Source organism: Nomascus leucogenys, chromosome 4, assembly GCF_006542625.1.
Source record: "Nomascus leucogenys isolate Asia chromosome 4, Asia_NLE_v1, whole genome shotgun sequence".
Taxonomy (NCBI): Eukaryota; Metazoa; Chordata; class Mammalia; order Primates; family Hylobatidae; genus Nomascus; species Nomascus leucogenys.
In genome coordinates, this window is record NC_044384.1 from 47,721,351 (window position 1) to 47,738,202 (window position 16,852).

Below are 16,852 nucleotides of genomic sequence, written 5' to 3' on the forward strand. Positions count from 1 at the left end.
GGCCAGCTGGAGTTCCGGGTGGGCGTGGGATTGGCTGGCCCCGCACTCGGAGCAGCCGGCCATCCCTGCCGGCCCCAGGCAACGAGGGGCTTAGCACCCGGGCCAGCAGTTGCGGAGGGTGTACTGGGTCCCCCAGCAGTGCCAGCCCACCAGCGCTGCGCTCGATTTCTCACAGGGCCTTAGCTGCCTTCCCACAGGGCAGGGCTCGAGACCTGCAGCCCGCCATGCCGAAGCCTCCCACCCCCTCCATGGGCTCCTGTGCGGCCCAAGCCTCCCCGACTCGCGCCACCGCCTGCTCCACAGCACCCAGTCCCATTGACCACCCAAGAGCTGAGGAGTGCAAGCGCACGGCGGGGGACTGGCAGGCAGCTCCACCTGCAGCCCCGGTGTGGGATCCACTGGGTGAAGCCAGCTGGGCTCCTGAGTCTGGTGGAGATGTGGAGAACCTTTATGTCTAGCTCGGGGATTGTAAATACACCAATCAGCACTGTGTGTCTAGCTCAGGGTTTGTGAAGGCACCAATCCACACTCTGTATCTAGCTACTCTGGTGGGGCCTTGGAGAACTTTTATGTCTAGCTCAGGGATTGTAAATGCACCAATCAGCACTCTGTATCTAGCTCAAGGTTTGTAAACACACCAATCAGCACCGTGTCTAGCTCAGGGTTTGTGAATGCACCAATCGACACTCTGTATCTAGCTGCTCTGGTGGGGCCTTGGAGAACCTTTGTGTCGATACTCTGTATCTAACTAATCTGGTGGGGACGTGGAGAACCTTTGTGTCTAGTTCAGGGATTGTAAACGCACCAATCAGCGCCCTGTCAAAACAGACCACTCGGCTCTACCAATCAGCAGGACGTGGGTGGGGCCAGATAAGAGAATAAAAGCAGGCTGCCCGAGCCAGCAGTGGCAACCCGCTGGGGTCCCCTTCCACACTGTGGAAGCTTTGTTCTTTCCCTCTTTGCAATAAATCTTGCTACTGCTCACTCTTTGGGTCCACACTGCCTTTATGAGCTGTAACACTCACCGCAAAGGTCTGCAGCTTCACCCCTGGAGCCAGCGAGACCACGAGCCCACCAGGAGGAAGAAACAAACTCCAGACGTGCCACCTTAAGAGCTGTAACACTCACTGCAGGGGTCCGCGGCTTCATTCTTGAAGTCAGCGAGAACAAGAACCCACCAATTCCGGACACAATCTCACCGCAGGTAAAATGGTTTTTATCCAAAAGTCACGCAATAACAGATGCTGGCAAGGATGTGGAGAAAAGGGAATCTTCATACACGGGTGGTGGGAATGTAAATTAGTACAACCACCATGGAGAAGAATTTAGAAGTTCCTCAAAAAACTGAAAATCAAACTATCATATGATCCAGCAATCCTACTCCCAGGCACATTCCCCAAAGAAAGGAAATCAGTATATTCAAGAAATATCTGCACTCCCATTTTTATTGCAGTACTATTCAGAATAGTCAAGATTTGGAAGCAACCTAAGTGTCCAGCAACAGACAAGTGGGTAAAGAAAACATGGTACATATGGAGTACCATTCGGCCATAAAAACAAATGAGATTTTGTCATTTGCAACAACATGGATGGAACCGGAGGACATTATGTTAAGTGAAATAAGCCAGGCACAGAACAACAAACTTTACATGTCCTCATTTATTTGTGGGAGCTAAAAATTAAACCAATTGAACTCATGGAGATAGAGGGTAGAATGATGGTTACCAGAGGCTGTGAAGGGTAGTGGGGATTGGGGGAAGTGGGCATGGTTAATGGGTACACAAATATAGTTAGATAGAATGTATAAGATTTAGCATTTCATAGCACAACAGGGTGATTAAAGTCAACAATAATGTATTGTACATTTAAGAGTATAGGCTAGGCACAGTGGTTCACGCCTGAAATCCCAGCACTTTGGGAGGCCAAGGTGGGTGGATCACCTGAGGTCAGGAGTTCAAGACCAGCCTGGCCAATATGGTGAAACCCTGTCTCTACTAAACATACAAAAATTAGCTGGGCATGGTCACGTGAGCCTGTAGTGCCAGCTACTTGGGAGGCTGAGGGAATCCCTTGAACCTGAGAGGCAGAGGTTGCAGTGAGCCAAGATCGCACCACTGCACTCTAGCCTGGGCGACAGAGCGAGACTCCCTCTCAAAAAAAAGAGTATAATTGGATTGTTTGTAAAACAAAGAAAGGATAAATGCTTATGGTGATAGATATGCCAGTTACCCTGATGTGATTATTACAGGCTGCATGCCTGTATCAAGGTATTTCATGTGCCCCATATACACCTACTATGCATCCACAAAAATTGAAAGTACATATATGGTCATACTTCTCACTTGCCCTCTCTTTAATTTTTTCTTTTTTCTAGAGATGGGGTCTCACTCTGTCACGCAGGCTGGAGTGCAATGGTATGATCATGGCTCACTGTAACCAGAAACTCCTGGCTTTAAGTGATCCTCTCACTTTGGCCTCATAAAATTCTGGGACTACTGGCATAAGCCACGGTGCCTGGCCACTTCAGTGCTTTAAAGGAAGCAATGGTTCTCAGCGTGGGGTCCTCAGACCAGCAGCATTGCCACCATCTGCTAACTTGTTAGAAATGCAAATTTTCAGGCCCCAGCTCAGACCTATTTTATCAGACACTCTAGGGGCAGAGGCCAGCAATCTATGTTTAAACAGGTCTTGTAGATGATTCTCATGCATGATAAAGTTTGAGAACCACTGCCTTAAAGACAATATAATTTCTTTCAGAGAAACAAGATAAAATAGTAGGTGAACAAATGAGAAATTCTAAATCTAATACCTAGGCTGTAATGGAGAACACCTTTCTTAACTCCAGTACCTATAAAAGAACAGTCATTTGGACCAGGTGCGGTAGCTCACGCCTGTAATCCCAGCATTTTGGGAGGCCGAGGTGGGCGGATCACCTGAGGTAAGGAGTTTGAGACCAGCCTGACCAACATGGAGAAACCCTGTCTCTACTAAAGATATAAAAATTAGCCAGGTGTGGAGGCATGCCCCTACAATCCCAGCTACTCGGGAGGCTGAGGCAGGAGAATCGCTTGAACCCGGGAGGCAGAGGTTGCAGTGAGCCGAGATCACGCCACTGTACTCCAGCCTGGGCAACAACCGCGAAACTCCCTCTCAGGAAAAAAAAAAAAAAAGTCATTTGGGGTTCTGTTTTACTGAGAATCATTATTAGACCAGAAATATGACTCAATCATAAAAAAGCTAGTACAAAGCTAAATAATGAACTGTATGGATAACATTCAATTATCTAGAATAATGGTTGTTTCCTCTGTTCTGCATTCACTGACCATTCTTGGAGTGCTGTGTTCTATTTTAAGTGCTGGGTAAGGAAAACATCAATAAACATAGAAGGGAAATTAAGACGTTGAAAGGTGTAGAAATAAAATCCTTGTAATAACTGGGTTACCATTCTGGAAAACTTCAAGCACTCACACAGTAAGTTACTTAATCACCTTGAGAGGGAGGCTACATTAGATCACCTCTGAGGACCCTTTTCTCTACAACTGTGTAAAAATCTTTATTAGCTCAATACTATAAACAGCCCAAGTATATCGTAGAAATAGAAATGCTGCTGTATGTCTATTATGTATAAGCTTGAGGAAGAGAGGTGAAGAAGAAGGTTTGTAATTTTTTGCTATGTAAAAAAATCATTGTTGGCATAAAGCCAAGGGCATTGAGTTTCTTTTGCACCTGTTCTCATTCTCCTACTGTAATCCATGAGAATTAGAAAAACTTCCCACTCCTTTTGTTTTTTTGTTTTGTTTTTTTGTTTTTTTTTGAGACAGAGTTTTGCTCTTTTTGCCCAGGCTGGAGTGCAATGGCGCGATCTCGGCTCACTGCAACACAATCTCTTCCTCCTGGGTTCCAGTGATTCTCCTGCCTCAGCCTCCCGAGTAGCTGGGATTACAGTCATGGGCCACCATGCTTGGCTAATTTTATATTTTTAGTAGACATGGCAGAGGGGGTGGGGGGCTTCTATATGTTGGTCAGGCTGGTCTCAAACTCCCGACCTCAGGTGATCTGCCCGCCTCAGCCTCCCAAAGTGCTGGGATTATAGTCGGGAGCCACCACACCAGGCCAGTCCTTTTCCTCTTTATTCATGTGAGTCATTTTCTCAGAGCTTTGTAGGGCAATTTTAGAACAGTCTAGATTTACAAGGAGTCAGTACCTAAAGTCTGTTCGCTTTACAGAAAGTCTACGAAATCTCTCCTTCTTCCTACATGAGCCACTTACTTTCATTTTCAGGGATACTGAAGAGAGTAAGAGTCCTTGCAAATTCCAGGAAAAAAGAAGTCCTATATGATGTTAAAAAAAAGTGTCTTTTGGCCGGGCGCGGTGGCTCACGCTTGTAATCCCAGCACTTTGGGAGGCCGAGGCGGGCGGATCACAAGGTCAGGAGATCGAGACCACGGTGAAACCCCGTCTCTACTAAAAATACAAAAAAAAAATTAGCCGGGCGTGGGCCGGGCGCGTGGCTCATGCCTGTAATCCCAGCACTTTGGGAGGCCGAGGCGGGTGGATCACGAGGTCAGGAGATCGAGACCATCCTGGCTAACATGGTGAAACCCTGTCTCTACTAAAAATACAAAAAATTAGCCGGATGTGGTGGTGGGCGCCTGTAGTCCCAGCTACTCAGGAGGCTGAGGCAGGAGAATGGCGTGAACCTGGGAGGTGGAGCTTGCAGTGAGCCGAGATGGCGCCACTGCACTCCAGCCTGGGTGACAGAGTGAGAGTCTGTCTCAAAAAAAAAAAAAAAAAAAAAAAAAAAAAAAAAAAATTAGCCGGGCGTGGTGGCGGGCACCTGTAGTCCCAGCTACTCGGAGAGGCTGAGGCAGGAGAATGGCGGGAACCCGGGAGGCGGAGCTTGCAGTGAGCCGAGATTGCACCACTGCACTCCAGCCTGGGCGACAGAGCGAGACTCCGTCTCAAAAAAAAAAAAAAAGTGTATTTTATAAAGGCAGCCAGAAATAATAATGGATTTCTTAAGTTTCTTAAAATTAGGATTTAAATTTTTTTTTAATTTTTAAATGTTCTTTTTTTTTTTTTTTTTTTTGAGATGGAGTTTCACTCGTTACCCAGGCTGGAGTGCAATGGCATGATCTCGGCTCACTGCAACCTCCGCCTCCCAGGTTCAAGCAATTCTCTTGCCTCAGCCTCCCAAGAAGCTGGGATTACAAGGCATGCACCACCATACCCGGCTAATTTTGTATTTTTAGTAGAGATGGATTTCTCCATGTTGGTCAGGCTGGTCTCAAACTCCCTACCTCAGGTGATCCGCCGGCCTCGGCCTCCCAAAGTGCTGGGATTACAGGCGTGAGCCACTGCACCTGGCCTAAATGTTCTCTTAATAATTCCCACAATCCCCAAGTGTCAAGGGAGAGACCAGGTGTAGGTAATTGAATCATGGGGGCAGTTTCCCCCATGCTGTTCTCATAAAAATGGGTTCTCACAAGATCTGATGGTCTTATAAGTGTGTGGTAGCTCCTCCTGTGTACATTCTCTCTCCCGTTTGTGAAAAAGGTGCCTTGCTTCCTATTTGCCTTCTGCATTAATTCCTGAGGCCACCCTAGCCATGAGCAACTGTGAGTCAATTAAACCTCCTTCCTTTCTAGATTACCCAGTCTTGGGCAGTTCTTTTTTTTTTTTATTAATTTTTTTTTTTGCACACAAAAACAATAAACATTTTCTAAAAATACATACAAACAAAAAGATGCGTATCAAACATATTAGGAAGGTTGCACATGGGAAGTCGGGGAATAGAAATGGGGGGTGGGAATTAAAATAAATGAGAGAGGGACTTTATATGGATCAGTGATAATAACTCAATCCTCTATTTGACAAAGAAGAAGGAGAAGGAAGAGGAAGAAAAAGAAAGTGGGATAAAGGATCAGAAAGGGAGGAAAATAGAAAAAATTAGAGTATGACTCCAGGGTAGACCTGTTTTGTTGTCACTGAGTTGGTTGGTTGGTTTGTCTGTTGTATTTTTCATATGTTTCGCCATGTTGGCCAGACTGGTCTCGAACTCCTAGCCTGAAGTGATCAACCCGCCTCGGCCTCCCAGAGTGCTGGGACCACAGGTGTGAGCCACCACGTCCAGCCCCCACATTGCTTCTGGCCTCCGTGGTAGACCTCCCAGATGGGGCGGCCAGGCAGAGGCGCTCCCCACATCCCAGACGGGGCGGACGGGCAGAGGCGCTCCTCACTTCCCAGACGGGGCGGCCAGAGATGCTCCTCACTTCTTCCCAGATGGGGCGGCCGGGCAGAGGTGCTCCTCACTTCTTCCCAGACGGGGCAGCCAGGCAGAGGTGCTCCTCACTTCTTCCCAGACGGGGTGGCCGGGCAGAGGCGCTCATTTCTTCCCAGACGGGGCGGCCGGGCAGAGGCGCTCCTCACTTCTTCCCAGACGGGGCAGCCGGGCAGAGACGCTCCTCACTTCCCAGACGGGGCGACCGGGTAGACGCGTTGCTCATTTCTTCCCAGACGGGGCAGCCGGGCAGAGACGCTCCTCACTTCTTCCCAGACGGGGCGGCCGGGCAGAGGCGCTCCTAACTTCTTCCCAGACGGGGCGGCCAGGCAGAGGCACTCCTCACTTCCCAGACGATGGGTGGCCGGGCAGAGGCACTCCTCACTTCCCAGACGATGGGTGGCCGGGCAGAGGCACTCCTCACTTCCTGGAAGATGGGTGGCCAGGCAGAGGCCCTCCTCACTTCCCAGATTACCCAGTCTTGGGCAGTTCTTTATAGCAGTGTGAGAACGAATACAGGGAGCAAGATGTTGGAACAGGAAAAACTAAATAAGAATAACTTGGTCTAATTTTTTTTTTTTTTTTTTTTTTTAGAGACATGGTCTCCTTTTGTTGCCCAGGCTGGAGTGCAGCGCTGCCATCATAGTTCACTGCAGCCTCAAACTCCTGGGCTCAAGGGGTCCTCCCACCTCAGCTCCCTAGTAGCTGGGATTACAGGTGTGCACCACCAGGTCCAGCTAATTTTGTTGTTGTTGTTGTAGAGACAGGGTCTTGCTCTGTTGACCAGGCTGGCCTTGAACTCATAGGGTCAAACAATCCCACCACCTCAGCCTCCCAAAGTGCTGGGATTACAGGTGTAAGCCACTGCAGCTGGCCTAAATTCTTGCTATGTTAGCTTGCATAGGATTTGGCACATAATAGACGCTCAAATTCAATTTTTCATATCTAAAGTAGGAATAAAACATATACTTTGCAGATTGGATAATATATACCTTATTCAAATTTTCTTCTTCCTTAGAATAAAGGATCCTAGGGCAAAAACAAATCATATTTATCTTATTTCCTTATGCCTAGACCTAGCATAACTTGACACACAGTAGACACCTCATGAATAAAGAATTCCTTTTTAGGATAAAGATTTCTAGTACTTTTCTTTCTCTTCTTATGGATTTTTGCTAGGTTTTTGTTTTTTCCAAATGTCTTCTACTTCACATCAGTTCCTGTAACAGAGCACTTGGGCAGGTCAGAAATGGGAGAAGAATAGTTGATACACAGAATCAGATGAGAGTTCTTTTTCAATGATATACTCTTCCTTCCCTAAATTCTGATACAACCACATTTTCTCCCCAGAGGAGTTCTCACCACTCTCATGCATCACTATTACTTATGGAAAAATAAGAATGATTTTGTTCAGTATTATATTTTTTAGGTGTAATGGGACAGAGAAAATATTAGGAATCACCAATGTAAGGGCTTCTGAGAATACATAAAATGTACAGGCCAGGTGCGGTGGCTCATGCCGGTAATCGCAGCACCTTGGGAGGCCACAGCGGGAGGAACACCTGAGGTCAGGAGTTCGAGACCAACTTGGTCAACATGGTGAAACCATGTTTCTACTAAAAATACAAAAATTAGCTGGCATGGTGGCGCACACCTGTAATCCCAGCTACTTGGGAGGCTGAGGCAGGAGAATCGTTTGAACCCGGGAGGTAGACGTTGCTCTGAGCCGAGAGCGTGCCATTGCACTCCAGCCTGGGCAACAAGAGTGAAACTCTGTCTCAAAAAAAAAAAAAAAAAAAAAGTACAAACATCTTCACAGGATCATATGAGCTTTGATCATCAGGATCATAGGTGAGAGCCTCTACCATAGGTCTATTAGGATACATTTCCTAAAGTTTCTCACACCAAACACCAAAGACACAGAAATGGAGTTGGTACTGCTTCGTGGATACATGGAGTCAAATATCCTGTCTCCCCCCTAGTCTTTCTGAACTGGTCCTTACCAGGGTTTTCAATAAGACACCCCTCCCTTATCCCATTAAGAATAAAGGCAATATTACTGACAGATCATAACCAACCGGGTAGTCGGCTTTCCAGTTCTCCTATTTTTTTTTTTTAAGACAGGGTTTTACTCCCATCACCCAGGCTGGAGTGCAATGACGTGATCTCTGCTCACTGCAGTCTCTACCTCCCGCGCTCAAGCAATCCTCCTGCTTCCTACAGGCACACACCAATGTGCCTGGCTAATTTTTTAAATTTTTTTCTAGAGATGGGATTTCACCATGTTGGCCAGGCTGGTCGCGAACTCCTGACCTCCTGACCACAAGTGATCTGCCTGCTTTAGCATCCCAAAGTGCTGGGATTACAGGTGTGAGCCACCATGCCTGAAGAGTTGGCCTAAAGTTGATAGTTTTTCCCCATTTTGTATTGTTATAGGGAATCCCTAAAATAATATACTCAGTGCAGGTCTGACAGCCCTCACTGTGAATGACATATATGTTCTTTCTTTTTTTCTGTTTGAGACAGAGTTTCACTCTTGTTGCCCAGGCTGGAGTGCAATGGCACAATCTCGGCTCACTACAACCTCCACCTCCCGGGTTCAAGCAATTCTCCTGCCTCAGCCTCCCGAGTAGCTGGGATTACATGTATGTACCACACCATGCCCGGCTAATTTTGTCTTTTTAGTGGAAACGGGGTTTCTCCATGTTGGTCAGGCTGGTCTCGAACTCCCGACCTCAGGTGATCTGCCTGCCTCGGCCTTCCAAAGGGCTGGGATTACAAGCGTGAGCCACCACGCCCAGCCAATGACATCTATTTTCTACTATAAAACTTGAATTCCATTTCTAAAGTCTGTGCATGACTGATTTAATATTTAATAGAAAATAAGTGTGTCAGAACTTATTTTTTTTCTGGTACCCTTTTCTTAGGTTCTAATAGCATATATGCATGAACACCATATTTTACTGTTGAGAGATTTCAGTTGCCAAGTACTATGTATGCAATCTAATATCAATGATCCTTAGTGAACGGCATGTTCTGTCAAGTTCTCCTGAAGTCAGAAGATGATTCTAGGAGTACAAGTGTAAAAGAGCTGGACGACAGTGCACTCATGTTACAGCCATCCCAAGATGCAAAGGATTCGATCCTTCAGAGTATCTATGATAATGGACACTCCACTCTATCTGTGGCTTAGATTAACCTCCACAGCAACTCAGCTGATTACAGAACACTTTCCATGTGATGACAAGTGCCATTTGAGGAGGTAATTAAAGGTTTCTCAATCCAATATCCAAAGAAGAAAAAAGGAACGTGCACTGAAAATATTCACAGGCAACTATGTAATTACAATCAAGGTACAAGACTGCATACCTAATTTTTTTTTTTTTTTTTTTGAGATGGAGTCTCGCTCTGTCACCCAGGCTAGAGTGCAGTGGCACGATCTCGACTCACTGCAATCTCCACCTCCCAGGTTCAAACGATTCTCCTGCCTCAGCCTCCTGAGCAGCTGGGACTACAGGCGCGTGCCACCATGCCCGGCTAATTTTTGTATATTTAGTAGAGACGGGGTTTCACCATATTGGCCAGGCTGGTCTTGAACTCCTGACCTTGTGATCTGCCCACCTCAGCCTCCCAAAGTGCTGGGATTACAGGCATAAGCCACCACACCCGGCCACTGAAAGCAAATCTGTTGGAGATTTTTTTTTCCTTCCAGAATTATTACCACATAGATCTCCACTGTCACATCAAGTCAGAGATATTCTAAGTACTCACGGAAATTAACTGCTATGGAGAGGGGTAGCCCAGGATGTAATCATCACAGTTTACACTTCAAACCAAAAGTCCTGTCCCTTCCTTAAGGAATGAGCCCCCAGGGTAACAGAAAATATAGAACTCAGGCTGGGCGTGGTGGTTCACGCCTGTAATCCCAGCACTCTGGGAGGCTGAGGCGGGCAGATCACGAGGTCAGGTGATCGAGACCATCCTGGCCAACATGGTGAAACCCCATCTCTACTAAAAATGCAAAAATTAGCTGGGTGCGGTGATGCATGCCTGTAATCCCAGCTACTTGGGAGGCTGAGGCAGGAGAATTGCTTGAACCAGGGAGTCGGAGGTTGCAGTGAGATCGCGCCACTACACTCCAACCTGGCGACAGAGCAAGACTCCATCTCAAAAAAAAAAAAAGAAAGAAAATATAGAACCACTGGAACCTCTGAATCAGGGTGAATGGAATCATGCCTTTTTTTTTTTTTTTTTTTTTAAGACAGAGTCTTGCTCTTGTTGCCGAGGCTGGAGTGCAATGGCGCGATTTTGGCTCACTGCAACCTCTGCTTCCTGGGTTCAAGCGATTCTCCTGCCTCAGCCTCCTGAGTAGCTGAGATTACAGGCTCCTGCCAACATGCTCAGCTAATTTTTGCATTTTTAGTAGAGACGGGGTTTCACCATGTTGGCCAGGCTAGTCTCCAACTCCTGATCTCAGGTGATCCACCTGTCTTGGCCTCCCAAAGTGCTGGGATTACAGGCGTGAGCCACCGTGCCCAGCCTGTCTTTCTTTACTATCTTTTTCCACATCACTACATCCTGCTATGTTCTAGGCACTCTGCAAAGAACTGGGCATGCAGTGTTAAAGACTTAGGTCCCATGACTCCATAAGCCTAATAAATTAGAGGGACAGACAGACATGAAATGAATATGCAATTATAAGTTGTGGTAAATACTGAAAAGTAGAGGGGAGAAAAGCAAAAGCTGAAATTAATGAGTGCCAGGGAGGGCTTCCTTGAGGAAGTAAAATTTAAACTAAGCTCCAAAGGATGAGTAAGAGCCAACCAGTGAAAGAAAGAGCACTTTGAGGCTGGGCGCGGTGGCTCATGCCTGTAATAATCCCAGCACTTTGGGGGGCCAAGGAGGGCGGATCGCTTGAGCTCACAAGTTCGAGACTCAGCCTGGGCAACATGATGATGTAACTCCGTCTCTTCAAAAAAAAAAAAAAAAAGAAAAAAAAAGGCATTCTGGACAAAGAGACTAGCTGGAGGGCAAGGTTCTTGCTAAAACATCTTCCCTTTACAGAATAAAATACATTTCTCTCAAAATGGTCTCATTAATGTTATCTACATTTAAGGAAAAAGAAAAAAGTGGTCTCATAATTCAGTCTAAAGCATGCTGTTTGTGTCATCTGCTTCCCTTGAGTCTAATATTCCAGAGATAGAATTATTTAAAAAAATAAATGACCGAGCTTAGTGGCTCATGCCTGTAACCTCAATGCTTTCAGAAGCCAAGGTGGGAGGATAGCTTAAAGCCAGGAATTTGAGACCAGCCTGGGCAACAGAGCAAGATCTCATCTTTACCAAAAATAAAAAATAAAAAAATAATAATTAAAGAATTATCCAGTTGTGGTGGTGCACACCTGTAGTCCCAGCTACTCAGGAAGCTGAGGTGAGGATCACTTCAGCCCAACAGTTCAAGGTTACAGTGAGCTATTACTGCACCACTGCAGTCTGGCCTGGGTGATACAGTGAGACCCTGTCTCCAAATTTTAAAAAAATGGCAGAATATAACAACATAATTACTGCTTGACAAAAAGGAGCTATTGGCTCTTAAGGCTGCATATAAGGAAAGTCAAAATCCCCTGATGTTTTTATCATTCTTGAGCATTTTATCATTCTTGAGCAGCTCAGAAAGAAAAGATGGTTATCTTGTGGTTTGATCTCTGAGTTATCTAATTATTTTTGGAAGTCAGAAGAATCATTTACCCAGGAAATCACTAACTGCCAGGAAACCTCTTACGTGAGGTAAGTCAGATGATGTCACTGATCTTACCTGCTTGCAAAACCTGTAATCCAGTCCCTTAAAGCAATAATTCCTGGTTAACTTCCACACCCATCCAGAATCAGCATTGGACCCAGCCCTCCTTGCCCAGGACTTCCCTCAATGTGTTTTCACCCACATGTTCCCATTAGGGATCCCTAAGCAGGTGAACCCCAGCTATATCACATATCTGTCCCCTGTCTTTTCCTAACCTTGGAGTAAATCATGACTTCTAGTGGCTCTAGATCCTTCAGAGTGACATGCTCTTGAGCTTCTGCTCAAGAGTGAAACACTAACACAGGACACCTGAAGGTCTTGGGTTCCAATTACCACCTCTAGGCAGCCCTAGGGTATTACAGAACCTTGGATTTCTGAACAATCTGCTCCTGCTTGAGGCCATGATAGCATCCTGGTCTTTGTGGTGAGATTTTACCACTTCACTTCCCCATCCTCCTCCTCCCCGCCACCCCCCGACTCACACCACCACCCCATGTGGGTTCTCTAACTGTGAGAGGACACCACTTCCTCTAAGAAATCTTCTCTAGGCCTGATTTTATAGAATTGAAAAAGTGTAGTGAACCTCCACTATCACCACCACCCTCTTCTGTTAACGGAGTGATCACCAGGTGACGAGTGCTTACTTTATTATATGCCTGATTCATTTACTACTTGTGAAAAAGGCATGAATGTCATCACCATCCCCATTTTACAAATGATGGAACCGTGACAGAGAGAATTTAATAGACTTCCTGGGATTAGAACCAAGCCTATCCCCTTTAAAGCCTAGGATTTAACTACAAAATCCCACAGGCAATCTGATCTCACCATTCCTAGTTTGTTTCCCTGCTTAGGTCAGTTGTCTTCAATGACCCTGAAGACCTGTAAAATCATGGAGGACCTAGCTTCATGGACCACCTTCAATTTGGGCCAAACTGAGCAGCATGTGGACAGGATTTCTGCTGTAGCAGGTACACAGTACCACGGAACTGACCAGTATATGGCCTGCCCCAGATTGCTGCTTAGATGCAGCCTAGGACCACAGTCCAGAGGGCCTGGCATTCTTCCAGCCAAAGCAGCACCCTGGGTACTAATGGTCAGGGTTCAACCTTCTTCACAGAGTTACTAGGAGACAAGAAAATACTTAGAACTCAGTAAACTGTGTGATAGTAGTCACTATCATTCCATCCTTATGCTTTCTTCTAACTTCCTCTAGCTCCCCAGGGACCTATTGTGAAACAACTCCCTAGCCCAGTTCCTCACAGAGCAACTTGAGCAGGAAAAGCCCGTGACCATCGCCTCTGCTCCCTCAACACCTAACAAGCTCCTACTTAGCCATTCCAAATGCCAACTCCCTAGGCCATTAAGATCAATAACAAATATCTCTGCATGCTTTTCTCTCGAACTTGCTACAGACCACAGGGGTTTCCCACAAAGCCCTGGAGCTAGATTACTGTATTCAGATTGTGTCTTTGTTACTTACCAGCTGTGTGACCTTGTATGATTGACTTAACCTCTCTGAGCCTCAGTTTATCATTTTTAAAATGCAGATAATCATCAAGCCTATCTCATAGGATTGCTGTGAGGATTTTCTCTCTTTTTTTTTGAGACAGGTTTTTTGGGTTTTTGTTTTGTTTTGTTTTCTGTTTATTTTTTGAGATAGAGTTTCACTTTTGTTGCCCATGCTGGAGTGCAATGGCGTGATCTCAGCTCACTACAACCTCCCTCTCCCAGGTTCAAGTGATTCTCCTGCCTCAGCCTCCAGAGTAGCTGGGATTACAGGTGCCCCCCGCCATACCCAGCTAATTTTTTTTTTTTTTTTGTCTTTTTAGTAGAGACAGGGTTTCACCATGTTGGTCAGGCTGGTCTCGAACTCCTGACCTTAGGTGATCCATCCGCCTCAGCCTCCCAAAGTGCTGGGATTATAGGCGTGAGCCACTGCACCCGGCCTGAGACAGGTTCTTGTTTTATCACCCAGGCTGGAGTGCAGTGGCACGATCTCAGTTCACTTCAACCTCCGTCCTTCCAGGCTCAAGCAATCCTCCCACCTCAGCCTCCCGAGTAGCTGGGACTGAAGGCACATGCCACCATGCCTTCCTAATTTTTGCATTTTTAGTAGTAGAGACGGGGTTTCACCACGTTGGCCAGGCTGGTCTCGAACTCCTGGCCTCAAGTAATCTGCCCACCTTGGCCTCCCAAAGTCCTGGATTACAGGTATGAGCCACTGTGCCCGGCTGTATCTATCTTTCTCTTTATTCTCTATCATCTTTATTTCTATCCATTATCTATCTCTACCTACCTGTCTAATATGTTTCAATCTCATCCACTTTCTGAAAGGATTTTATGGAAAAAACCCTAAAACTAAAAAACCCCTAAAAACTCATATAAGAAAACAACACACACACATTTGTGTATATATTACATAAAACTACATAAAATAATCTCCAAAGTATCATTTTATATTTATTGAGCCAGGGTAAATTAAAAATAAATGTTCCCAATTATGGTCAGATTAAGGTAAAAGTGGTTTACTCATACATTGCTGACACAAATATAAATTGACTCAGACTTTTTGGAAAGCACTTTAAAAGTACATTTCAAGAGCTATTAAAAAGTCCGCATTATTAATTGCAGAAATAATAATGTAAGGAATTTCCTCTTAGAAAAATTCCAATATAAGGAAAAGTTTAAGCATACAAGAATATGAACTCAAGTTCTAAAAAGTAGTTAACAATCCAGGCCAGGCGCGGTGGCTCACGCCTGTAATCCCAGCCTTTGGGAGGCCGAGACAGGTGAATCATGAGGTCAGAAGATCGAGACCATCCTGGCCAACATGGTGAAACCCTGTCTCTGTTAAAAAAATACAAAAAATTAGCTGGGCACGGTGGCGCACGCCTGTAGTCCCAGCTTCTCAGGAGTCTGAGGCAGGGGAATGGCTTGAACCTGGGAGGCGGAGGTTGCAGTGAGCCAAGATCATGCCACTGCACTACAGCCTGGCAACAGAGCAAGACTCCGTCTAAAACAACAACAACAACAACAACAACAAAAAATTAGGCAGGTGTAGTGGCAAGTGCCCGCAGTCCCATCTATTTGAGGGGCTGAGGCAGGAGGATCGCTTGAACCTGGGAGGTCAAGGTTGCAGTGAGCCGAGATGGCGCCACTGCACTACAGCCTGTCTCAAAAAAATAAAAATAAAAAAAATAGCTTAAGTAAACAATGATGTATCCACTCTGCCTTACCTCACAACTATACAAAAATGAAAATTATAAAAGCCACTCTACAAAGAAGAACTAAAACGCCAAGGCTGAAAAGAAAAAAGCATCATTCACAATGAATCTAGGAAATAATGATCAATATGTACATTTACTATGCAAACATATGGATAAATATTAACCATGAATAAAACGACACATTAATGAAGATGAATGGCTACTTTTCATTTCTAGTGTAGTGTTACAATAACACTATTTGCATTATTTTTAAATGTTCTAAACATAGGCTATAACCATAGTTAGTGTACTAAACTTAGATGTCTTTTTGTTTTTTTGAGACAGTCTTGCTCTGTTGCCCAGGCTGGAGTACAGTGGCTCCATCTCGGCTCACTGCAACCTCCGCCTCCCAGGTTCAAGCGATTCTTCTGCCTCAGCCTCCCTGGTAGCTGGGATTACACATGCCCGCCAATGCACCCAGCTAATTTTTGTATTTTTAGTAGAGATGGGGTTTCACCATATTGGCCCGGCTGGTAAACTTAGATCTTAACTGTGCATTTTGGATCATTTTAGTTGATTATGCCCATGATTACCTGTTAGAGATAATGTGTAATTTCATAAATGAATGATTACACATTAGTCATTCTTATCAGTTTCAACTCAACACTTTCACATATTGTAAACAGTCACAGAGTTACCATAACCTTAACATAAATCATTATCCTTTATAATGTATCTATAAATAGAAACCTATTAAATGGCTTTCCTAATGTGCCCTGAATTCAGACATTGCCGTAATACATGTAACAAAAACTCTTACCACAGGCCTCCATTCCGATCTGTGATGAGTAACATAATGATCCAGCAAGCTGTCTTTATCCAGTTCCCTCTGACAAAAGGGACATACACACCTGGAAATAGCACAGAATACAAATAATACTAAAATGGTTGGCAACTAGATAGTAGTCACTTTTTTTTTCTTTTTTTTTTTTGAGACAATAGTCTTGCTCTGTGGCCCAGGCTGGAGTACAGTGGCATGATCTCAGCTCAGTGCAACCTCCCCACCTCCCGGGTTCAAGGGATCCTCCTGCCTCAGCCTCCCAAGCAGCAGGGATTATAGGCCCCCACCACCACACCAGGCTAATCTTTGTATTTTTAGTAGAGATGGGGTTTCACCATGTTGGCCAGGCTGGTATCGAACTCCTGACTTAAGGTGACCCACCCATCTCGGCCTCCCAAAGTGCTGGGATTACAGGCGTGAGCCACCACACCTGGCCACATATCTGAATTTGGACTAGCCACATTTCAAGTGCCCAGTGGACACATCTTGGACAGCACAGATAAGGGACAAATATTCCTAAGTGTACGTAAGGATTTAATAAGGTAGCTGCAGGTCACTTTTCTTTTTCTTTCTTTCTTTTTTTTTTGGAGAGGGAGTCTCACTCTGTTACCCAGGCTGGAGTGCAGTGCTACAATCTCAGCTCACTGCAACCTCCAATTCCTGGGCTCAAATGATCCTCCTGTCTCAGCCTCCCGAGTAGCTCAGTCCACAGGCACGTGCCAC

The 16,852-nt window shown here is 45.4% G+C and overlaps 1 protein-coding gene across 1 annotated transcript in view; it reads right to left on the bottom strand.

Annotated features, from left to right (window-relative positions):
- The window catches only part of RNF125 (ring finger protein 125), a 51,398-nt gene that overhangs the window by 10,412 nt on the left and 24,134 nt on the right, over positions 1-16,852 (bottom strand). Inside the window, exon 4 of the mRNA XM_003261959.3 lies at positions 16,109-16,199. Within this exon, the coding sequence (XP_003262007.2) occupies positions 16,109-16,199 (91 nt within the window). The remainder of the gene's footprint in view (positions 1-16,108; positions 16,200-16,852) is intronic.